The 26,279-nt window shown below is 41.5% G+C and overlaps 1 protein-coding gene across 2 annotated transcripts; it reads left to right on the top strand.

The window, feature by feature from the left end:
- On the top strand, nt 1-26,259 carry yap1 (Yes1 associated transcriptional regulator). Of its 2 annotated transcripts, none has more exons than XM_072391982.1 (8): nt 1-753; nt 2,195-2,430; nt 12,737-12,855; nt 13,510-13,584; nt 19,515-19,681; nt 21,999-22,126; nt 23,244-23,356; nt 23,529-26,259. In XM_072391982.1, the coding sequence occupies exons 1-8, from the start codon at nt 553-555 to the stop codon at nt 23,762-23,764; spliced, it is 1,275 nt and encodes a 424-aa protein (XP_072248083.1). In that variant the 5' UTR covers nt 1-552; the 3' UTR covers nt 23,765-26,259. The 2 variants fall into 2 exon arrangements, with proteins under 2 accessions (XP_072248083.1, XP_072248081.1); XM_072391980.1 differs by having other exon boundaries at nt 13,471-13,584.
- The last annotated feature ends 20 nt before the right edge of the window (nt 26,260-26,279 follow it).

Raw genomic sequence — 26,279 nt, 5'->3', positions numbered from 1 at the left:
ATAAAGTTTGATGTCCTGCCCAAAGTTTAGACCCGACAAGAGGAAACTTTTTTTCAACCCAGTGAACCGCGGAGATTTGTACAGCTAACTATGAATCTTTTTTGAAAGATTATCGAGAAAAGTTTGAACTTGGCCGAGTTCAGGCAGTGCGACTTTTCCAGCCAAGCGCTTATGGTGGTTTTTTTTCATCTTTTGCGGCTGGCTCTGCGGTTTTTTCGGGGGGGGGGGAGAGTTGGGGCCGGACGACAACATAGTTAGATTCCAGTGTGGAGTAGATATGCGCTTTGTTACATATACAAGTATGCCAGCAGGAAACACCAGAAAAACGCTGCCTTTTATTGCAGATTTTGACAGCTAACACACTTTGAAAGAAAATAGAGTGATCGGGGTTGGAAAACTTTGGAATGACTCTGGATAACTTTGACTGAGTGTCGTCGAGATTTCCAGATTTCCTGCTGCGTGACAAAGGTTTGGGATTGGCTCCAGTCTCTTTTTACAAGTTTTTGACACCAACTATTTTGGACACTGAAAAGTTCGCAGACTCTTGGGAGAATGGATCCGAGCCAGCACAACCCTCCTGCCGGACACCAAATCGTCCATGTACGGGGCGACTCAGAGACGGACCTGGAGGCGCTTTTTAACGCCGTGATGAACCCGAAAAACACTATCGTGCCCCCTTCCGTGCCCATGAGGATGAGGAAACTACCAGACTCCTTCTTCAAGCCCCCAGAGCCCAAATCCCATTCCAGACAAGTAAGCCCGCCCTGTTTGTGCTCTGCCCCTTCTGAGAAATCCCCATTAAAGCTGGGCCCGTCCTGTGGGGCTCCGGCCTGCGGGACCAAACCGGGACCCGCTTCACTTACTCTATGATACTTTGAAGTTGTTTGTAAGACTTCAAGACGAATCTATTTATTTATTCATCCTTTATTATAAGCCATGCCTTTTTGAAAACAAAAGTCTTTTTGCTTTTACAGTATCGCCATTTGACGGAGATGCTTTCTGTAGTGACTTTATAAAATATGTTGAAATAGCTTTTTAATGAAGTGTTAACTACTCCTGAACGTGCTGATCTGGCCTTCACTTAACATGTTCTATGAGAACGGAACCAAACGAAAACAAAGTCCACATGGCCGCGCTTCAGATCCTAAATCAGTGTGGAAGTTTTGGCCTTAGTTGTGGCTGAAGTGATTCGAGGCAGATTGAAAAAATGTGGTTGAGGGTAAAATCAGTTGTCAGATTGCCTGAATCTACCCAGGTTTGGTGAACTTGGACACGTGTATATATTGTGCTTGGTGATTTGTAACTGCGGCTTTATAGAAAAGTAACAATAAATCAGATGGCGTCTCTAAAACAATACAGGTTTATATGCTTTTATTGTCAAGAATATGTGCGAGGAAGAAATCATGATGGTTGAACGCATCCCATCTTTTCCTTCCTTTCCCTCACTCCCTACCTCCCTCTGCAACTGTGGTGGGACGCTAAAGTTTTGTAATTAGTGCGCATGCGCTCTGGAACAGCGAGTCTGCGCTTTTCTGTCCCTCACAGGCTTTGGATCCCCTCCCTGGGCCTTTAACAAATTTCAAACTTGGCTGCACATCCAAATGACTAGAATTAATCACTATGCATAAAAGTCATGATGATGTTTGACAAGTGACTGGAACATTTAATTGATGTAAAGTTCATGGACGAGTCCACAGATGTTGAGGGAAAAGAAAGCATTTTGTGTATTTCATGTAGTTTGAAACCTTATTAGGATTTAGGAACCGGTGTTAGAACATTATAGTGTTTTTTTTTAACTCAGTAAAAGCACATGCATGTGTATGTATTTTCAGAAATACTTATACAGCTTTGATTTTAAACAACAACTTTGGTCCTTTTGAAGTTGAGATATTTGCACAATGAGTCCAAAAGCAACAATAACCATTCCTAAGAGCTTGGGTGAAGGTAACTGGACTTCTCAGTTCTTGAAGAATGAGCTGTGAAACATCTTTAAGATCCAAGAAGAGAAATCCAGTTGCCTTTCTCCAGGTTGTTAGGATTACCATGACCAGGGTGACTGAGAACCTGCAGCAGTAACATTAACCACTGAAAGCAGTATTTTTACGATAGAATAAAGAGCATCTTAAAAAAGCTGCGTGATTTGAAAAGACAGTTGTTCTGAATTCATATTGTGTCTCCTCTAATCCTAACACAGGCCAGCACTGATGCTGGGAGTGGTGGAGTGCTCACCCCCCACCATGTCCGTGCACACTCGTCACCAGCCTCCCTGCAGCTGGGAGCTGTTTCTGGTGGCTCCCTGTCTGGGATGGCCTCAGCGGGTGCCTCACCTCAACATCTTCGTCAGTCTTCTTATGAGATTCCTGATGACGTGCCCCTGCCCCCAGGGTGGGAGATGGCCAAGACTGCCTCTGGCCAGAGATACTTTCTCAAGTAAGTGTGTTTGTGGCAAGTGTTTTGTCTTGCGCAGTTCTGGGAAAAGCTGGAAAGTTTGCAGCTTAAAAAAAATAGTGGTAGGTGAACACAGAATGTATTACACTTAAGATTCATCTTTGCATATGGAATGTTAACAATACACAATTTATCTGTGACTTATATTCTAATATTTGCGACTTTAGGTTCATGTGACTGGAAGAATATTCCTTCTTTCCTTTTCTCCAAACATCTCTCCAAGTGGTTGGATATAAATGAATCCCAAGCTATTTCAAAACAAAAACAGATTGTTTAAACATAAAAGAATATCAAAATAATGTTGAATTAGACAAGGGTGTCCTGCAGCCTGTCAGTGTGTAGCAAACAAAGCTTCTCAAGCACAGATTGAAAGTTGTAGTCACTACAGAAGTGCTCTCCAAATGATTCTCTCATACTGCAGCTTTATTCAGAATGCTGTGTGCTGACAATAGTTTTCAAGTCTGCTACAGTGCACATTACTGAATAGTGGGCAAAGAAGGAGACAATTGTTAGATTGCAGGTTATTAAATTTGGTGGCGTCTGCAAACAAGAGAAGTCTTGAGGGACCTCTGCTGTATGTAGTGTTCTTTTTCTTGGTCTCAGGTTTCAGTTGAAACAATGGACCACTGTTGCTGCCCCCAGACAGCAAAGGACAGACACTTCTGCTAAACTCATCTGCCAACCAGCAGATCCTCTCCACATTAGTGATCCAAAGTAAACTTGTAGGTAGGAGGTATACCAGAGGCATGAAGTAAGTTAGTATAAATGGGTTGTAAAGTTTCTCCTCGTTTCTAAGTTGGTTTAATCCATTCGCTGTGCGCAGCTCCGTGCAAAGATAAGTTGAATTATTCATAAAAATGGACATTCTTGTCAACAATTTATGTTAATATAATCTTCTGATTATGAAATGTTCCAGAGTTTTTTGAAAAGCTCAGTAACGTGCATTTAGAGAAGATTTGAGATGAGAAGTTGTCTCTTTTGCTTTTTTAAAAGGAAAAATGGTGCCAGTTCTTGGAAATTTCACTCCACTACACAGAGTCTGAACAAACATGATAGCTTCGAGTTAACTTCGATCAAAAAAGAGCTTTCATTACCACATGTTTTACGGTCACACATCTGGAGAACATCTGGAGGTCCTTCTAAAATGTTGAAAATGCAAAAGAAGAGGAAAAAGGACTCCACACTATTCTTTCAGATGTGTAAAACACTTAAAGGAGTCAACTAATTCCAGATTCAGTTTGAAAAGTCCTCCTGTAGTTCACACATTTGTTTCACTGTTCAGTTTTGGCACTGTTTATGGGAATATTCAAGTGATTTTATAAATTGGAAAGTGTGTTATTATAAATCTGTGTTGCTTAAAATTGTTTGAAGGGAAGTTTTTATTTAAAAAAATGAAAAAAAATCTTTCATTTTATACTCATTTTAACCTTTATTTAAGAGACACAACTATAAAGGAAATGGTTATCTGCATCCACACTCACCTACTTCACTGTATTTAGAAAATAGAAACTAAGTCTGATGTCAGCAACACATTCAAAGAAGGTTAGATGAAAAGCATGTTTATCAACGTTAAGCGTCATCCTTCCTTTTAACTGACTTTTTTAATCATTTGAGAACTGAGTATATTAATTGTTGGATTTTTTTTCTGAGGTCTGGCATTGTCCTGCTGAAATAACCACAAACCTCCCAGGACAAGATCTCACCTCGATGGTAGCATATGTCTCCAATATTCCAATGTACACCTTTGCATCAATGGTACCTTCTCTCATATGCAAGTCCTCCATCCAGTGATGGACTGATGGACCTCCATACCATCATGGATGCTCACTTTTGCACCTTTTTTGAAAACAGCCTGGATGGTCTTGTTTATCTTAGCACATAGAACCAGATGTCAGTTTTTGCTAAAAGCAGCTGAAATATAGACTCATCTGATCCCAGAACACGTGTCCACCGTCATTCTGTCCGTCTGAGATGAGCTTGTGCTCACACGGTGCACGTTGTGGCTTCCTCTGTGAGATTATAATTCTGGATGCAGCCTGTGCTGAGTGACAAGGTACCGACCAGTGATATGAGTTTGGCACAAAGTGGGGAACCTTTTGATGGACGTTCCTTTTACACCCAGTCCTGACACCTTCACCTGACACCAGTTAATCTGCTGATCATATAATGTCACCTGTATATTCTACAGATCTTCTTTTTTTCAGTTTCTGAGTGTGTTGCTGGCATCAAATTTTAGGTTTGTTTACATTTTCTGAAAACAGGAAGTTGGTCAGTGAGGAAAGTTCCATGACACTACATCTATCGGTTTTCTGTACCCGCTGAATAAAGTTCAAGCTACTTATTATGTTAGGTTGACCAAAACCAAACTTTTAAGATGCATGTAAACATTTTAGTCTGACCGAAATCGTGCAAGCTTCTCAAACTCGGCCTAACACACTCAGATCAAGCAGCTGGAGATCAAATCTCCTGAATGGATACGTTCAATTAGACTCAAATGGACGCTCCGCACATGCTCCATAGATCATAGCAGTAAAGTGGATGTTATTCCAGCTGAATTTTCATTCACATAGGTCTCTGTTAGTTTTGTCAGACGGATAAATGCATCAGAAACTGTGACTGAAATCAGTCCATTTAGACAAAGTATCAACTCCAGTTGATACTCCAGTATCATTTCCAGACTGTCGCTCTGCTCTAATAAAACCCTGCTTTTATAACTGCAGCATCATCAGACAAAATGACTGTTAAAGTCACCTAAAGAGCTGAGTGGAGTGACATTAGCTATTCCTACATGTACGATGTTCTTCCACAGAGAAAGTTAGAAGCAGCAGAATGTCTTAAACATTTTCTCTCACAGTCCGCAGCGTTGGATGTGCTTGGTCAATAACTCGATTCACTTCACATGCATGTAGACTGGAACAAGGACGGTAGTTCAGTCCTAAACAGTCGGGTTAATTTTAACCATAGTTCTGTGTGTATGTAACTATATTGAGTGAGAATCATTTCATTTGTGTTTGTGTCTGTTTAAATAAAGTTTTAAACAAATTAACAAGAGACAGATATACATTTTTGCTACACTATTCAATAGGTTCCTTTTTTTGTAAAGAAACAACTACTAAAAGGGTGTGAAAGTAGCTGGTGTGGTCTGACTCGCATTGTATTGAATCAAAGTGGAGAGGGGCTGATGTAATGGAAGTGAATGGGAAGGTGGGGGGGGGCTGAATTGAAGCACCAGTCAGTATTTGTGTGGAAAACTCTTAATTGCACGATCGTAAAAACGGAACAGATAGTCGACCAAGAAGTGTTTTAATCAGGGGCAGCCCGAGATTTTAGAAAACTTCTTTGGACGTTGCGTTTGTACACTGAAACCAAAACAGGGCTGCAGATAAGGAGTCACTGTCTTTGATTGATTGGCTGATTGCCTTTTATTGAGTAGCAGTAGCAAAGAAGGTCACCTTTCACTCATAGTTTACAGTTCAATCCCCAACTTTCCCAGTTCTCATGTCGAAGTGTCTGGATGAGATAGTGAACGCCACATTACATCTCAGTGTGTTCACTGTGTAAAAGAATCTGTCAATTTACAAAGAAAATACAACGAGAAGCCATCTGGCATGTTGCTCAGTTACGTAGTGTTGTCCTTCTACATGAAAGAAAGCCATATTTTCACAAGTCAAGTTTGTACCATGTGTGAACAGACCATTTATCTTTCTACAGAAAGAATGATACAATATCTAAGCTCAAAGTTTGTTTTAACTCTCATGCTGTACAAGCTGGGTGTTTGCTGTACGCAGGGTTTGTGTTGAAGTCAGGCAAACACGAGGAGACATCTTCCAAACACAGCACATCAAAGTGCAGATACTTGATCCGGAATAAAGGTGGCCTCGGCAGAGCTGCTGGAAAAGACTCTCCCCTATTTATAAACGGGTTGTCTGACTGAGACATGTTGCAGAGGGAGTGAATCACAGCCAGAGTTTGTGTGTGTGTGGGGGTGGGGAGCAGGTCACCAGCATACAGGGCAGAGCTGAGCACAGAGTGGGGGGCTCGCATTTCACTCTGGTGACCGCTGTTGTCCTTAGAGACAAATCAACTCACAGTGAAAGTTTTTAAAGATCTTCTTCTCCCTCTTCCTCAGTTGTTTATTGGTACACTATGGGATTATTCAGCTGGGAATGATTGTTTTCTGTGGGTCACGGCAGCCCTGCAGATTCCGATGTCCCACTCCCTTCAAAAGTCAGTCTCAGTTTTGGAATGAATGGAGCTGCGGCTCTGTGATGGTGCCTTTTCTGTGTCTGTGGAGTTAAATGGCAGCCATGTGGAGATGACTAGAAGAGGGGCCAAGAGAAACTCTGGCCCTCCCTTTGTCCCAGCAGTGTAACACTGATCTTTATTCAGACCACAGGCCTGTTGAGACTCATGTGAGCCTTCCCGAAATAGACAAATGGCTGACATGGAGTATAAAGATGGCGGCGGAAGAGCAATAGCTTGGTGTTAAACACCTGAAATCTTCAGTTCTTGTGTGGCTAGTTTGTTTAAATACATATTAATAATGGAATGTGGTGAGCCTACAGCGAGCATAATGGGCCTTTTTTTTAAACTGTATTATTGATTGCATCTCCAGAAAGCTATTGATTAGCTAATTGGATGGTCAACAATTTAAACCCCCCCCTCAAAAAAAAGAAAGTCTAAACAGACATAGATCTTCATGAAAATAGGAGTTAAAGCTGAGCTTTCCTACAACAACTTTCTTTTTGGATCCGCTGTTACATAAAAACAAAGACTGGAAAACTGTCAACAAAGTCTGTTGACCTTTCCTCCTTTTTCTTCTCGCAGTTTGCCGTGGTCTTTGATTTATGGCAGCAGGGGCACAGAGGTTGGGTCACCTTGCTTGGTGCTGGGACGGGGGCAGGGCTGGTCTCCAGGGCTGGGTCATAAACTAATGAAGGTTTCTAATTTAGACACAACGGTGAACTAGGAGGGGTAATCACTGTTTCCGGGCGCTTATTAAATGCAGCTTTGAAAGGGCTTTTAGTTCGTGGGAAGTCAGCCTTAAGCAGAGGAAAGCTTTGAGGAGAAGCCATTGTCTGCCCTCAGGGGCAGGTAGAGCTCTGTGTTGATGGACACTTTTGTCTTTTCACAGTTGATTTCTAAATGTTTTTATGAGCCTGGTTTCCCACAATCAGTGATCCACTTCAAAACTTCTTTTTTCCTTAACCGTGTTTATGGTGACGTTATTAATTGAAATGTGATTTAATTTCTTTTTTACACCTTATGGACATTGGAAATGTTTTACACAGTAATGCTTCCATGGTCCTGGCTGCCACTTAATAAACTGAGAACTGGTTTAGCAGGGTAGCTTCACCATACCCTATATGGGGTTTCCTGAACATCTGTTGCACTAAATACAAGTCGGAGACCCCCCCTATTTGAGCAGGAAAGATAATGCTGTTTAACTTGGCCCTCATGCTCTGATTCTACGCTGGCAATATCAGTGTAATTCAAATTTAGAGTCTGGTATTCTGATATTTCAGTCAGGACAGACAACATGTTAGTATTTTGTATAAATACAGCCAACTTGCATTTTAAAAACATGTTTTTGTATTTGCTTCGTAAGAAAACTTGATTCATTTGACTGTACAGGGATTTTCTTTCAGCTTCAGTGTTTTGTTTTTTTGTCTCCCTTGCATGTCTGGAAGCCTAAAGCATGTTAAAGTACTCCTGTATCTCAGTTCAATGCACACACGCATTGGCTTTTTAACGGATTGTGTAATACTGATCCAGACCCCACGTTTGCCTCATGATCATAATATTTGCTGCAAACATCTCGTCAGTGTTGACTGTTGTATCATCGTCTAAAAATAGTCTTACAGTTTGGCCGCGCTCGTCCGTGTAATGAATGAATATTTCAAAGTATTCGTTGTTGAATGTGACTTCAACTCTTCATAAAGGTTTCAGTGTTAAATGGATTCCATACTGAGCTGTTTTGAAGCAAGGCCACGTGGTCGGTCACAAATGGCGCTGGGAAGACTGTGCTGGGAGTCTGCGTGAAGCCCTCATTTGGAGCAACTTTGTGTTTGACAAACTTTTGGTTTATTGACCACACACAGACAAGAACCTTCCTGTTCAACTGTGGCCTGTCAGCTCAGTACACAAACGGGACTGTGAGAAAGTCAAGCTAGTGTTTACCAAAGTCTTGATGTAACACCTCAGTTTCAGACATCAATGCCTCCACTGTCGCAGAAGGCATCTCCACAGAGACACAGTCTCTGACAAGTGGAACCACTCAGGTGGACTTAAAAATATTCACTCATGGCAAATGACTTCCTACTGATAAAATAAACCTTTTTTCATGTTTCTTATTTTACAAGGGAGTGTAAATGTGTCTGAAATGTAGTGGCATCATACTTAGTAACGGTTTAGGGGAAAAAGAAGTCCTGGTAAATGGAGGGAAAGTGGCAGTCCCTGAAATGAAAGTAATTATTCTTTTGAACTTGTCTTGGACAATAATCAGCAGTAAAACTGACCTGGTACTTTCTGAATTAGTGTCTTCATTAGTAAGTATGACGATGCTAACCTTCCTTCAAAGAGAAACTTAAAGCCACAAAAGGGTCACAGAGGTCGCACCAGTAATCTCTCTTGATGATGTCCTGCTGATAGAGAAGCAGCCAGGCATCCTCAGTCAACCAGAGAGGAGGTGGTCATCCCCATCTTAGTGGACTGATTACATCTGGCCTCCCTCAGTGCTCTCTACTCATCTGCCTTAACCACCTTCCAAGCATACACTCCCTGGGTGGAGCCCATGTGGCCTGAGGATCCCATTTTTAACATTTTGACAACTCGGCTGTGGGAGTGTTTCATCATTGCTGAACTCCCTGTAGCCTCACTTCCCTGTTTTACACCAGGGAAATGCAAATTTTGACATCTGGTTTCGAAGAAGGCCAACGTCAGTGGAGTAAACACACAGTCTGTCCTCAAATTGTGCTTTGATCATCTGTTTTGCAGGTAGCAGAGCTTATTTGGAGACATTTAAACCGCAGATACCATTTATTTTTGACAGCAGTCTCCCTGAAGCCAGGTGTGAATGGTACAGTTCCCATTATTGTAAACAGGAGTTTGCAAGACAAAATGTGCAGAATTCTTCACTTGGGTATTGTAAAGGGCAGCTTTTAATTTGATTGTTCAAGAACAAAAACAGTGCATTTCAAATTTACAATTTATTTTCTCAAAGTCAAGTTTGGCCTTTAAATAAAGGGTCTCCTTTTGTGCTCCTCTCCAAGACGCATTATAAATAATTCTTGCACAATAAACGCCACCTTGAAAACTTTCATGCCATTGTTCAAAGAGAGGTCAAGTGCTGGATGGGTCAAGAGTCCTACTCTGTGCTCAGCTAAGTCAGCCATGATGACAGCTCGAGTAAGGTTAGTAAGTAAGTAAGGATTCATCCTGCAGTCAGCAGAGCTGCCAGTGAGTCACGTTTGAACCACAGTTCTCTCCCTGGCTGCAGAACGTGGCCATTTACAGAAAATTTCCCAAGAAGAATCTTAATGATGGGTCTTTGGTTGTTCACAACAGAGTATAGAACTTTTTATTATAGTCATGTCAACGATAATGCAGGCACATCCCTTTAAGCTACACCCAAAACATATTCACATATTGTTGATCTCCAAACTTTGTTTTAAGAAGTTGGATTAGAAATAAAGAAAAAAGGTTAAGCACTCCACTGGATTCTTTGATAATGATGGTAACCATCCGAGAGAGTTGGAATAAGAATTCAAATGTTGCTCTCAAAGTTTGTTTGCCCTGTCTTGAAGATGAGCAAAAGGTCACAGTCTAGTTATTGAAAGGTTAAATAGCAACTGGAGTGTAGCTGTTTCTCCAGCTCTCCATCCATATGCTTAACATTTAGCCTCACAGGCTCGGTACTTACTAAATGTTTTCTCTTGTCAGCTTGAGAGGCGGCCTGGTAGCGAAACATAACTTAAAAATACAAACATTGTTTTCAAATTTCACTGTATTTGCAGACGAGGCCAAACCAACAGCCATTTTTGCCTCTGTCCATTAGTATGGCCAGGGACGAAGGTCCGGTGGCCGCCTTGCTGAGCTTGTGATGACGTTAAAGATATGTAAAGATAACACCGAGCAGTTGTGACTGTGGAGCTTGCAGATCATCAGCAATTCCTGACAGCAACTGGTGGCCTCCAGCCGTCCCGACAGTTGCCATGGCATTGTTTTGTTTCATGTTTCGCCTACAGGAAGCCGTGTATTGCTGGCCATATAGGGTTCAGGCGAGCCTGAGTGAATGAATTATCTTTGAGCTTTAAAAGCTTGTGATGAATTACTGGCTCTCAGTAACTGATTAACCTGTTTTTTCAGTTCCCACTCTTTGAATACAGTGCACTGCTGAGCTGGAAGCGCTAATAGCAGGTTGATTTCATCAGTCTTTTTATTATCATTGCCTTAAAGTTGTACCGAGGCTGTGTTTACATCTGTTTTGACAATTTTTTAGCAACAAAAGCTGCTATCTAGCTAAGAGTTTGACAGAAGATATTTGTACTATCATCTGTGCACAACTTGGAAAATCTTTGAGATTATACATTTCCATCAGTGTTTTTTATCTTGTAGAATTTCTGTTTGTTGTTGGTGTGCCAGGATGTGCAGGCCTCTCATTTACAATAAACCCTCCCTTCCTTATCCCACTGCTAGTCTCCCAGTCTCCTCCCCTAGTCCTGCTCTTCCCTCCCCTCTATAATAAATGTCATAGTTTCCAGAGTGGGAAGGGGCCAGGGCGGGTGCTCTAACTGTAGCAGAACCACAGTAACTCATACAGCCAATGGAATTCAGAGGGATAGCTTGTGTAGAACTGTTAAAGTTTTTTTGTTGTTGTTTCGCTCTTTGTCTTTTTTCTGCTGTCGTCTCCCTCCGCTCAGTGGGACCTCACTTTCTTAAGCACTGCCTCCAGTGGGAGCAGTGGGAGCTATTTTGCTAGGTTTGTGGTGTTTGTGTGTGTGAGGGCTGGGGGAGGGTTCGGTAAGGGATTTGGCAGCTCCTTTGATCAATAAAGCATAAACAAGAGGGGGCTTCAAAATGGGTTTCATTGTGTCAGGGGGAGGAGTGCTGAGTCAGGCCCTCTCGCTCTTTGGCCTGGGATAGAGAGCAGACAGGCGGGCTGGGATTACCGCACAGACCAAGAGAAACACTCTGAATCTCTCACTTCACCCAGCTGTTCCAAAATCTGGCCTAATGGCGCTTTGGGATCAAATTAACAATGACCTGTAAAGAAACGCAGTGGGTGGAAGAACACATCCAGGACATGGGGTATAATAGATTGCTAAGGGGGAATATTTAATTGCATTACCAGTAACTTCTTTTTTTGTTATGCGTGTTGACATTATTCAGTCACTACTACAACATAAAAGCAAGAGTTGTGGTGTTGCATAAACAAGCTGCTGGAGTTTGGTGCCTATTTGTAGGAGATGAAGGGGGTCTCCTAAATGGGATGGTTCAAAAAACAGAAAAACAAAAATAAAAGAACAAGTGAATAGTTGGGTTTAGGTCGTAGCTCAGTCTGTGCCTTTGTGAAGCAGGTGAAAGCTTTGTAAATGTGGCGCCAGATTGTTAAAGCCCCTGACACTCTGCAGTGTCCGAGGCGCTTCCAGGAAAAAGGACCCCCTGCGTTGAGCCCCTGGACTGACCCTTTTTCAATAGAGAGGGTCCTGCTTGGGAGAGGAGGGCTTCCTGTATTAGCTTTCCATCTTAATCAAGCAACAAGTGCCAACAAAGCACTAATTATCAATGCCTTCACAGAGTACACACAATGCCCCCCCTCCCCGCACTCCCTGATCCTGTCCCAGCAAAGACAGTCAGAAAATAGATGAAGCAACATTGTTTGACACTACAATAGCTGTTTTTACAGCCTTTTAGGTATTTTCAGGGGGTAGTTTTGTTTTATTTATTTATCCATAGTTATATGGATTTATTCAAATATAGGAATCAGTATTCTAAACTCATCCTAATTAAGAATAGAATGCCTTTTGTGACCTATACGGTGTTAAAAACCAGACATGGCTCAACAGATACGATTGAGTGGTGCATGTTTCAACATCATGTACAGAAAGTAGGAGTTAGATTGTGTGTTTTCACCAAAGAGCGTGTTGGAATCATTCCGACTCATCAGCACTTGCATGTGATTTTCTCTTTCACATTTGCTTTGCACCTGGTTTGAAATGACTACTCATTCTTGGAAGAAAAACACTGACGTTGGTTTTTGACTTTTTTCCGTCTTGTCTCCTCTCAGCCATATCGATCAAACCACCACTTGGCAGGATCCTCGCAAGGCCTTGCTCCAGATGAACCAGGCTGCCCCTGCCAATTCGGTGCCAGTCCAACAACAGAACCTCATGACCCCAACCAGTGGTGAGTTTTTCACCTTTTTGCTTTCTTTGTCTAATTTGCTGGTGCGTAACATAAGGTGTTGTAAAAACTAAACAAATGTTGGGCCGTTATTTGTGGACATTTACTTTCACACAGCATAGAATTCAAGTCAAGTCTAGTTGTTACATGTCGCTACTCGGTGTACCTCAGTTCTGGCCATGCAGATGGAATTCGCCCTCGGTGAGGTAAGACTGAGGCAGAACGTTACATGTCCTGTCTGACATGTTTGGGAGCTCTGTGACTCACAGATTAGAATTTACAGATGAGGTGTCCCTCCTTTACCTGTTAACTTGTAAATGAATATAAAATAGCCTTTGTTTATTGTCAGTAGCAGATAACAATGATTTACTCAAAGATGAAAACTGGAGTTGATCTTTTCCTTGGATATCCATCACCTTTCTAGCCTGTTAGTGAGTTATTATGGCCTCCTCTTTTTAGTGTGTACATCTACAAAATGCTGTCATATTTCCCCTCAGCAGATCACAGTGGTGATGTAATGCTGTTATATATTGAAAAATAATATCAGCGCAGACTAATCCTTGCAGTGAGTGAATTATCAGTATCTCTTCAACATTATGTTTGCTTATCATCCCTCAGGATCCCTTCCTGAAGGATGGGAGCAAGCTATTACATCAGAGGGAGAAATTTACTACATAAACCACAAAAACAAGACGACATCCTGGCTAGACCCACGACTTGAGCCGCGCTACGGTGAGTTTGTTAAAATGGTCATTTTCCTACTGGTTTATTTTTGATGACAGTGAAATACACTGTGTTTTCTGCTTATTTAAACACATACTCTGCTGGCCATTTTTCAAAGAAAGACAGATGAACACCAAGGTGATCCCCATCAGCAATTTCTTAAGGGTCACTGGAAGTGTGTGCTGGTCTGTTTCTCTGTGTAGACTATGGGCCTGCAGTGTGTAGACACCAGCCAATGACAGCACGCTGGCATAAGGACAAAAAAAGGAACTCACTTGTTGTAATTCACATAGACACACACATCTATATATAAACAAGCTGCAGGAACACGAACATTTCCACTTCAAAACCTTCAATATAGCGACTCCTCACTTTCCATGCAATGCAACTGAGCTCCAGTGTATCTCTTTGTGACTGCAACGTAAAACTTCAGACCACAGAACATCTTAAACTGACATCTACAGGTAGCTTTAGGTGTGCAGAAGCAGCTCCTACTAATTTATAACTTCCACAGGTGACACTTGCAGTTTGCTTGTGACTATGACAGACAGATGACTCATTCAGTCACCTTCTATGTAGGAAGTGCCTCCTTTTTAACAGAATCAGTCCAGATAGGTTCCACACAAGTCTGATTGTATTATACATGTTGTTTCTCTCTTTTATTGCTTCATGTGACAAAGGTTTCTGTGTCACTTCTTTGTGTCCTGTTATTTTGCTGCATCCACTGGTAACTGGGAAGTCAGATTTCCTTGTTGGAAAGTTTCCTTAAAAGGCAGCTTAGACTGTAAACTCTAAAAGCTTTTTTTGTTTATCACATTTTCCAGGTGGGAAATGATGTGATTTTGATTTTGGAAAGCCCACTTCCGGCTTGGCAAGGTTCAAGTTTGAGCTGCTGTGTTTTAAATACACTGACAACAACATCGAAGGCTGTGACACACCAAGCGATGCATTAGATAAAATGCATAGACCACCGGTTCCCTCTGTGCTGACGGATAACATGTACTCGTTAACAGCTGGACATTGTATTCAAGGAGCGGTGAGATGAGGAGAGGCAGTAGAGGGCCCATTTGTTGCCACAGAGTCTTGATGTCAGATTGGTTTGTTTGATATACAGGAGAGTATTGCTTATGTATCCAACAGGACGTTTATGGAGTAACTGCCTCGGCATTAAAGAGTTTTGTTCAATTTTAGTTTGTTTTTTACAGAACTTCACTCAGTACAAAGATGTGGGTCATTTTTAAAATGTGTATTGTCACAATAGGAACAGTAATTTAATTCTTGAGTTCAACTATATTACTTTGGACTGACTGGGCATATTGTTTGCAGTTGAAACCAGATTTCTCCACCCCCCCACCCTCAAAATTCTCACCTAACCTTTTGTCAGCCATTTTGGTGTTGGTGCAACAGCTGAGTTAGCCATTAATCCCTCAGGCCAAGCTAAAGTTTGACAGCTGGCTTTCAGTGTGTGCTGGTCAGGGTTTGTGAATTAGTGACAGGGCCAGGTACATATGCCGAGACTCTGTGGCCATGGAAGTGAGCTAATCCTCCTGTGTGTGGGAAGACTTCAAGAGATCAAGGCTCCTGCTTATGTCACTCTAACTCATTTATGCTTCAGGTGACATCCTTTCATTGCAGCAGTTCTCCAGGGAAGCTCCTTAGCAGTTCAAGAAGGCGATATGTGTGAATCGGCATGCAGCCTGTTATTCTATTTAATTTTAGCATAGGTTTTTATCGAGCCTGGGCACTTTAAGTGCAGTTTTTCTTTAAGCGATTGTGTTGTGCTCTGAGGCCAGACTGGAAAGTTCAAAACAGAGTTGTAAGGGGAGTGGAGCAGCTGGGAAGAGATGGAGACTGTGATCGGCAAAGCTCTTTGAAGATTTATAAGTCTTGAACACACAAGGCGGCTGGGCCCCTGAAAGCGAGTGAGAGGCAGAGAGACTGTTAACTCATTACGCACCAGAGACGCAATTTTGTTTCACATGTGATTCAAATGTTTTAGGTTGTTTGTAAGTCTAGTGGTTTACTTGTACACCTTTTGTGTAGTTTTTTTTTCAGTTATTTCTAGCACTTCAAATCCAAACACTTTGACTTTACTTTATTTCAAATGGTTGTAGTGTTTGGTGCTGGAAGGATAACTTTTTTATTTTATTTTATTTTATTTATTTTTATTTGTTGTAGTTATATTTTAAGCTTATGTTTTACATTTTTGGATGGAAATGGGCTCCTTTGCTATGTAGGTCTCCAATTATAAGCCAGCTGCTTTGATAATGGAGGCTAATTTGAGCTTTGGGAAGAAAAGCAGCACAGTGCCTTTAACTAAGGGTTGTTGCCGGCTGGCTTTCCCCTGTGTGAGGCCCAGCGCAGGCACAGCCCCATTTTGCTCAAGCTCCAGACAGACTTGAATCTCTGCCAGGCCTCTTTATTCTGTGGTCCAACTCTTAATCTGTTCCAGACCTTTTCAGTCAAAGAACTTCAGTGTGAGGGGGTGGGGGAGGCAGGGAGAGGCAAGTCGAAAGGGGAAGAAAGAAAAACTGAGGAACAGAGGGAAAATGCCGATAGGATAAGTATGCCTCCTCTTTAAAGCCCAAAGAGGTGGTGAGCAGCAAGCAAGCCATAAGGGTACAGTGACAGCTGGCTAATGTGTTGGTTATTTTTCACGTGTATCATACTGGATGTGCAGCAAGGAAAAACAGAGAAGATACCCAACAGCACCGAAAGACAGAGTTTTATTCAAAGTCTTATTTTAAATGTGTTTGTTAAACACATTTGTGATGTTTTTTTTGCCACTTCTCTCAGGAATATTTACCCAGAAAATGATTTTACTGCTATGATTTTCCCACTTTTCCTTCACGGTCTTTGAGAGAAATTGAGTAACCTCTTGTTGCGACCTGCGGGACGATGGAGTTGGACTATCCACCCCCGCCCACATCCAAGTTGTTTGTAATGTTAGTTTTAAAGCCACGCCCACGAATCCCAAAGACTCTCCCCCATCTCTAACCCTTTCCAGTTAAATTGGATGTTGGTGGAGTTGGATGAGCCAACTACGGGTTGCAGCCAGACATACTTGGAAAAAGTTGCAGGTTGTTATTTAACAATAATGGCCTTTGTGTTTTGGATGATCAACAAACCTTAATTTGAACAATTTCGTGGGAACTGCAACCTACTGAATTTCCTCCCTATTAAGATTTTTCTTTTAATGACTAAGTTGACCCTATTATAGGGACACACTACAGATAATTGATAATAATTGATAAAACCCTGTATTTTTTTGTCCAGTTTATTCTTGAATCTTTACTTTTGACATTTAATTAAGCAGGTAGATTCTACACAATTCTGACTGACACGGTATTAAAAGGCTTTCCTGCACTGATTGTGCCTGGCTGTACGTAGACCTCAGTGGAGTGAGGGATGATAAAACCATGTTTCTGTCTCAGTCAGACCACGTCTCCACTTGGCTTATGTTGATACAAGAAACGTCTTTTTTTTTTTTTCTTTTTTTAAAAAATAGACCTGTTAGCTTGACAGAAGACAAATATTAACTAAGCTTTCAAAGGTGCTGTGCCGTGGTCACGCTGAGAACTTCCCACAGCTGGCACACCCTTAGCTTTACCTGCCCCAGGTGATCCTGCAGTGTAATACGCCTGCCAGCGTGATCGCCTGATAAGGCCTTGTGTTGCTGGCTCGTTGTGTTGCATGGGAGCGTGAAGAAGACAAAAGGCAGACAGCATTAACTTGTCTCTTATCTGCTTGGCCCACCAGCAGTCACCACCTGTATGTGCCTCTGACTTGAACCACCCCTCCAAAGCCACACAAAAGTGTGCGCACACACATGCACACACTGTCTTAAGCTATCACTTTGGCACTGAAGTGAACCTGTCCTTTCCACCTATTTCACTGTCGGATCTGATTCTCTTCTTTGATGTCATCATTGTGTGTGCCTGGTTCCCCCGGTAACACTGGTTATTTGTTGTTTGGTCTGGGAGGGAGTCCTTGACTTGGTGGTACAGCAGAAACTCAGCTGTCCTGAAGGAAAATTCCACTTCAAGTTGAAAATATTGCCAGATTATGTTGATGTTAACCTTATTATATGGAGAGAAAACCGAGTGGCGCACAAACAACAGACAGTTTGGTAGATCATCGTTGGACTATTTAGCTGTTGTGTGTAAATGCTGAAAGAAGCTGCACAGTTTAACAGCTCTCCACCATGGTTTGGTAGTCTGAAGCTGAAATGTGGTTCTTTCTCCATATGCCTCCTGTCAGTTGAATGCAGCTCCTCTTTAAAGCTCAGCACAGCTGCTGCCGTGGCCCATGCACAGAACCTCTGTCATGAGAACAGTTAATGGTGCCCTGATGGCGGAGAGATCCAACCACAAAAGGCCTCAGTATCTGCAAAAGATAAGAAGCAAAGAGAACACACTCTCCTATGGATTTTGTTGATGTGTCTGTGGGAGAGAGGCAGCTCTGAGGCTGTGTGTGTGTTTGTGCATGTGCTGGGGAGGGGAGGGGGAGGTAGTGTGGACAGAGAGGGAGGTGGGAGACGGGAGGGAGGGCAGGGTGGTGCCACCAGAGCTTCCCAGGGAGAGCCCTCAGCCACAGTTCATTCAGCTCCTGCAGTAGTGTAAACAGACAGTGATTGAATGGTGATGAGAAAGGTGCCGTGGTGGGCAGGACAGCACACACAGACACAGCCCCGCATAAAAACTGTGCCACCATCAGGGCTTTGTTTTGGTTGTTACTTCAAGCACATAAGAATACAGCACTCCTCATTGGGTCCATTGGTGCAACACCCCTTTCTCTACTACAGTGATAAAATGTGTGACCTACTTCGCATGCATAGATTGCAGCATTCCTTTGCTGCATTATACTTATGTTTATTAGACCCACCCCCACTACAGCTAAGAATAACAATGATTTCACTGGGGAACAGCTGTGTTTTCAGTACAAACACATTTGTTCTGATATTGTAAACATGTTGCTTGCTTGGTAGTGCACAAAGCAATTACATTTCCTTTGTTAAAGAAACTTAGAGTAATGGTAATACAGAACCTGATGCAAGTCCATAGCCAGTTGATTTCTCATTACACTTATGTTGAATTTACTAAATCAGTTGGCTTTAATCCATTAGGCCAGAGGAAGAAGCGATAATCTGTGATTTGTTTAGAAGGAAAGAAAACACACAATGAAGGGATAAGTCATGACTGATGCAATGTACAAAACTAACAAAGCCTGTCTTAGTCACTGAGTGGGAGGGGATCAGGTCTTACAGGAATAGTTGTTTCACTCACTTGATAGAGAACTTGTGCTGGGACTTCTTGTCCTACACAACCTGCTGCACTGGATTTTCTCTTCTACAAGTTCAACTTGTCGACAAATGCTCAAGTTGTTCGTCTCCTTATGTCACCTTTAAATGTAGCTCAGCATCGACAGATGCTAGTGTGTTAGACAAAGACCAAACGTGTCCGATGGACGACTGTTTGGTGTCTAAGGTCCCAAAGATGCTTGAATAAGAAACAAAAGGCCAAACTACACACTGTTAGGTTTGCACTTTAACTTTTGTATCAGTCAATAAAACAGTCCAGTTGTGGGTTTTTTTTTATAAAAAAGTAAGTTAAACTGTGACCTGTCACATTCAGAGCCTGGATAGCTCAGTCGGTAGAGCATCAGACTGCATAATTGAAATTTTTATGTCAAGTTTTGATACACAATAGAATTAAATGCAAAACTTGTCTTGCACTTACAGAATGAGAAGCAACCGTTTTTTTTTTGCCAAAGATAACAATCATCTTTGAAATCATTGTCTCCTTTGGAGAAATGATCTGTTGAATATCCAGGTTTATTTTTTGCTATAGCTCTCAGTATTGTGTGTGTTCACTACATATGTGTAAACGCTGCAGCTTACATGCGACAGTGTCAGGTTGAAACTCTTGTTTCTTTTGCAGCGCTGAACCAGCAAAGGATGACCCAGAGTGCTCCAGTGAAACAGGGAGGGCCGCTGCCTCCTGCCCACAGTGGAGTCATGGGAGGAAACAACCAGATGAGACTGCAGCAACTTGAGAAGGAAAGACTTCGACTGAAGCAACAGGAGCTTCTTCGACAGAGACCACAGGTCAGAAATCGAAGTTGAAGATTTAAAGCTTTGTGGAAAATTTCAGAGGCCTCATAGAAAATACTTTGAATATGTGTCCATCATTAAGGAGTGAAACAGTGGACCCCCAAACCCCTTATTTTTCTTAACTTTTTCCTTCTTCAATAGGCCTTTCAGTGAGTCATAAGTATAGTGGTGGATCTTAAGCCTCTTTGATCAGTCTTTATTGTTCAACCACCCCGCCATAAGGTCTTGTGAGTCATCTGTGGTAATTTTATCACTTCCTACCGGTGATGTGTCAGTATCGCCCACACAGAGTGGTACAGCAGCAAATACTAGTTTACTCAAGGCTGTGTCATAACACCAGAAACAGAGCTTTATGATTATGAATGAGGGTGCTGGAGTCTTTGTTTACCATACCATTCACATGGGTTGTTTAAAGTTCACAATGTCGGAAGTGACCCATGTGTGTGCATGCACCAGGCTGAAAAGAAAAAATGACTGGCCTCACTGAAAGGCTAGAGATTACGTGTAGCGGGCTGAAGCAACCTGTCAATGTTTTGAAAGCGTGTGATAGAGAAGGCTGGCGTCTGCTGCAGAATTCCAGCTTCTTTGCCTTTCAAAACTGAAGATTTTTATCTTTTCCAAGGTTTCACATTCAGGTTCATGTAAAAAGCTTTGAAGTGACAGGGTTCTTGCAGTGCATACATGTTGTCTTTCTGTCTGATTTGTCATTATGTCTTGTGCATATAAGCATTCTAATAAGAATATTGATTATGCAAGAAAAGTATGGGGAGAAAACGTGAACATCTGAATTATCTAAACTTTTTCAAACAAACAGAGACCATAGAGGAACCATTAGGTTTGGAAAAAGGCACGCTGGCCAGAGTATTAACCTCACAGATGTGCCCTTTAAATGTTATCAGGAAGAGTGCATTGATTCTAAAAAAAAAATGCAACTTTTCTTTATTTGGATTAAGGGTTAACGTGTGTGTGATCATGAGGGGAATTATGTAACTGTGCAGGCTCTGTGCTTGAGAGGGAGTTCAAATTTGGGACAACATTTAGCCCATTGAAACATATGCGATGTAGCAGAAGTGTGAGGAGGTAAAAGGATTAAGCACATAAGTTCAGTATAAAGAAAAAAAATTCATAATTCATTTCTTTAAACTGTTAAACAACTACTTACTATTGAAGGCAGTTACATTTGTTATTGTCTGACAATTATACATCTAACAAATGTAACATTGGTTAAATGCCCAGTGAAGCTAACTTATTAGTTTTTTATGTATTGCTGCACAAAATTCTACCACAGATAAAGTAGAAAGTAATACTCTAAATATGACAGTAGCTTCCAAGGAAACAAAAGCTGCTGCAGGAAAACTTCAGGATCGGTGTACTTGGAGTGAGAATACTCCCATTACACATGCAACTGTGCATGTTCTATAAAGATACAGCTTCAGATTATGTGACTTTGGGGAATTGTGATCACTGATATTGTCTTGAGTGAGATCACAGTCAATGATGACAACCTGATTGCGTACGCATTATCAGTTGTGATGTCTGTTACTTAGTTTAATATGGAAACTGTGCAACAATCAGTGTAGCACCAGAAGTGGAAATTCGGAACAAAATATTTCACATTCGGGAAATCTTATCCAAGTCACCAAATAAATCTGACCACTGCAGGAAAATGGGAAAGCTCAATTGTCAATTTTCTTTGGTGGAAAGCTAACAGAACAGAGTGACAGTAGTACCAGAAGTGGAGCAGGTAACAGCAGATGCCTCTGATGTACCTACTCTAGCAAATATGCCTCCTGCCGGTATGCGGCATGGTTTTGTCAATCATGTGCTTGTTTTGACACAACAACCAGGTCAAGTTTTTCAAAGCTCTGATATGAACATATGCAGCTTCCAGCGCAGCAGAACCTGTTCTTTAGAGCCCAGTGATAAGGCCAAGAAGTTAGTTTCTATACGTACAAAAAGATCACTCCCCCAGTGGCTGCTATCTTTTGCTTAATTTCTCTGTAGAGGTTAAACGAAATGCCGAAAAAGTGATTGGTCAGGTCATTTCTTCTTCCCATTCAAGGACTTTTGAGGGAAGGAGTTGAAAAAAACATGACATCATATCCTCAACCTTATCTGAAACAGCATGTGTAGGAAACAATTGTCTCCAACTGTGGCCAGCCCCTCATGTAATATGACACCCCGTATAGGGAAAATGGAGAGCAGCAAGTTGGCAGTGTGTGTCTTCCTTAAGTTCACATTGTGACCGTTCTAATGTATTTTCATGCATAAAAAAGTTTTTTTTTTTTTTTTAAACTTTGTTTATCTACAGGAGCTTGCTTTAAGGAACCAGCTGCCCACCAGTATGGATCAAGATGGCAGCACAAACCCTGTGTCCTCCCCTATGGCCCAAGATGCCCGGACCATGACCGCCAACAGCACCGACCCATTCCTCAACAGGTCAGTGTCATACAGAAGCCAGGAGTGTACCCTGTGAAGAACTTATTCAGTACAATCTGACTCATATCAGCTGACCTGCCAAGAACTGTTCTGCTTCAGCTCGTATGACGTAATGTGTCCCGTTTGAGGGAATCTGTGTTCTCAGTCATTTGAGTTTGAGATCTGGTGAGAGCTCCCTGAATTACACAAGTTATAAAAACAGAGGAGCAGTCTCTGGGCTTAACCCTCCTCACATGGTAATGACTCATGCAGACCAGCAGACCTGTGCAGGAGTTCACTGCACAATGATGACCTCTGCTGTACGACAGCTGCAATAAAGGTAATCACAACTAAAATGGCGGTGCAAGTTATGAAAAAATGGGAAGCCACACTTGATTTAAACTTGCTTAACTTGTGTAGTGAAGACAAAACCCGGTGGACTGAAACTAGATCAAAAACACTGCGATTATGAATGGACCCGAGGATTTTCAGGGTGTGACTGCCGTGTCATTCTGGGACATAATTCTTAACAGTTCAAGCTCTAGTTCTTCTGCAAGCAGACAAAGTGAGGAAAGAGCTGAATAGCAAGCAGCCTATGAGAACATGTGGTCCAGTCAGTAGACAGGCCGACCTAATCTCCCCTCCTCCCCCTGTTGCCTCCACTCCCCTGCTCTCACAAAGGCCTCATTCATCCTGCTTCTGCCATACTCTGCCTACATATTTTTCTGCTAATTAGTATAGGCTTGTCAAATGTCTTTTTTTTCTCCCTTTGTCTCTGTTGTGCCTTTCATTGTTGCTCTTTTCCTATATTTTGCAATAAAGGGTGAAAAGTGAAGCTCTGTTTTTACTTGTGTGACTGTAGATGTGTCACCGCACTCGTTCAAACGGATAGAAATGTTTAAATGTGCATTTATGCAAAAGGTCTCAAAGGGAATTAAAGTCACACTTGCACTTTTCCGTGTGTGCTCTAAATAACTGAGTTTTCTATATTGTTAAATTAAACTCACACAGTCCCCTTTCAAAGTAGATCTAAGTGAAGGTCATTAAACTCAGACAAAACGCTTCTTATGGCCTCTGGTTTGATTTAAACGACTGCAGAGAGTTTTTAACCCAGATTTCCTTATTTTTGTATTCCCAGCGGGACCTACCACTCCAGAGATGAGAGCACAGACAGTGGCTTGAGTATGAGCAGCTACAGCGTCCCTCGCACTCCAGATGACTTCCTCAACAGTGTTGATGAGATGGACACAGGTGAGTTAACGGCTGAGTCTAAAATAAGTCCATGTTGAAATGTTTCATGCACAAAAAGTTTTGCTGCAAAAAGTCTGCTGTGCACAAACAGATTAACGTGGTTCAACTGTGATCTCTAATGTTGTGCACCAAGCTCAGTCAGATAATGTCACCATTTTCTTTTGTTCGTCAGGGGACCCACTTCCACCCTCCATGGCAACTCAGCCCAATCGTTTCCCAGACTACCTGGATGCCATTCCGGGAACAGACGTGGATCTGGGCACCCTGGAGAGCGAGAGCATGGCGGTGGAGGGCGAAGAGCTGATGCCCAGTCTGCAGGAGGCCCTGAGCTCTGACATTCTCAACGACATGGAGTCTGTGCTGGCAGCTACCAAGATCGACAAGGAGAACTTCCTGACATGGCTATAGAGGACCTGAGCACGGCGCGCCTCGCTCCTCTCCCTACACTCTGAACTTCTGCCAGCTCTGATCTGTGGAACATTCATAGATGCTTTTACCAGACATTTCAGCAAGCCTCTCGGGACTTCTCTGTCTCTCAGCGTGTAAGGCGCACCTCTTTTCAGTATTGTTCTGTTCTTTTCACTGGTGTTTTATCTTTTAATTTTGTCTGTGTCTTCAAGGCTGGCCTATGAACAGACAATTATGCAAGGGTCCCTACATCTATCACAGGTCTGTTGGTGAATCTAGGGCTTATTTACCTAGAGCATAGCTGAACTGCGCAGGTGTATGTACTCCTCTGCAAGGACTGCCATTATTGCTTATCATCTGGAGTCTCTGGAGCTTCTCTTTCTTGCAGTTTAGCATGAAGCAGCACCACATAACCGTGTTTGGGACTATTGCATTTAGTTAAGTAGCTTTATATCTGGCCTCAAGTGTTTCTTTTTTTCTTACAAGCCTGAGAAACCAAAAATGATGTATTTAAAGTATAAAGAACAATACTGATTTGGAGTAAAGGTAATGTGAGGCCCAGTTTGGACATGATGGCTTTGCTTTTGGGGGGGGTGGGGGGTTGGAACCAGGGGACCGACTACATTGCTGCTTGGCTGTGCCAGCAAGTCTAAGTTAAACCTTTGATATAGATCAAGTGCCTTCAGTTGTATTTTTAGACGCGAGCATAACAAATAATTACCCAGCTTCTGTAATGCAACAATAAGCATCAGGCTGTATTCAGAAATATCAGCCACGTATTTCTCTAATGTTCAATCAAAATTGTATTTTATTTTATAAACAGAAGGTGATTTGGGGCTCTTTTTTAACTCCTAGTTTCTTTGTATCTCAGTCTTATACAAGCCTAACTCACAATTAATTTGTTTGGCCTTTTTAGTATTTTGTTTTTAGCTTATTACATATGTACGATAGCTTAGATCAAACGGCATTTTGCTTGTATTTTTTTCATAGATGAATTGAAACCTTTTTAACAGGGTTAAATGTTAATGCAGCACGTCACTTCCAGATTCAGTCTGTCAATTTTTAATTGTTTTTTTTCCCTTTACTATATACACATATATTAGTTTTTTTATTTTGTTGATCACAAGCAGCTTTTACTATCTCTGCTAAACATTAACCAAAAAGGCAGATCTCTTGACTCAGCAGAAACTATAGCTCTTTGATCAGTTCCAGCTTGTGACAGCATACAGTGTACATGAGTTCTAATGTTTAAAACCGTCTTCCTAAAGAGGGAGCTGAACCCTCTGCGCAATGCTGTGTTGAGTGTTTAAATGAGAGGTTTATAGACTGCAGCTTGGACATGATTAAGCAGGTTTAAGAGTCATGTGCAGGGGAGTGTAGAGGGTCAGGGTTTGACTGATGGCTGCAAGTTACAGTTTTTTTTTTATTTCAAAAGAATAAAAATTCAGAAACAATCAGATTTGTCAGTTAAGATTCATGGCAGATTCCAAAGATGTTTTTTTTTCTTTTTGTAAAGACACTAACAGTTATTCTCCTTCCATCTTCCGAGTCCAGAAATGGTGTGATTTGTAAATCAGCCTCTGTATGAACAAACTGTATAAGCTAATGAGATGATTTATGTATGTTTAAGTGTTAATGGACACGTCTGAATAGGTCCAGCTGAGAGATTTTCTTTTTACTTGCTTGTTTTGAGTGACTAACCCTGAGATTTTTAAGATGAGGTTTCAGAACAGCAAAGCAAGTGATCCTCCAATAAGCACTCGCATGTTTACATACTTTAACTGCTACAGCCGCAGGTGGAGACAACACACTGACAGCTCTCTCATAATCATGTTATGTTGATGTTTACACGACGACTACATCTTCGCATTACTGCAGTAACCTTTGAATAATCAGCCTGCTGTGCATGCCCTAGGTTTAGGCCTTGCAGGATGTCAAGCTGATTCTGTTGCCAGCCATTAGTAAATTGGTAGCATTAACATGATGGAATACTAAACATATGTATTTTAGATTAGAGGACATGAACAATTTTTTTTTTATTCTGTGTGAGAAACGTTTTAGTTCTGATTTTTACTGATCATTAAGTCATATTTTGATGGATTTAAAAGATGGATAAACAGTGTTGGTGAGAACAATGCAACTAAAATAAGTGGTACACCACAGTGCTTGTATTGCACGGCTAGAGTTTTCATTTTAATGCAATGATGCATTTTGTCACACAAACCTGATTTCTACGCTTACCTAGTGTGTAATTGAGAGCATTATTAGTTGTTCACTCATTGTAGCAGTAGAACTAATCACACGTTAAAGGATTTTGTATTTAGAGTTTTCTAAATGCACATGAAATGAATTTATATTCAGTAATGACCGTTCATTTTTGATAGATATGTGCATGTGTTTTAGAACAAATTCTGTTACATTATATCTTTCTTCATATGATAGATGATAATTTGAAATTGGCCTCAAATAAAGTATATACTTTGTGGTAATTTTTACGTTTGTGGCGATGTATTTC

This window comes from Leuresthes tenuis, unplaced genomic scaffold (assembly GCF_036924035.1).
Source record: "Leuresthes tenuis unplaced genomic scaffold, fLeuTen1.0.hap1 SCAF_9, whole genome shotgun sequence".
NCBI lineage: Eukaryota > Metazoa > Chordata > Actinopteri > Atheriniformes > Atherinopsidae > Leuresthes > Leuresthes tenuis.
The sequence above is the reverse complement of the archived record's forward strand: the minus strand, read 5'-3'. Positions and strand labels throughout refer to the sequence as shown.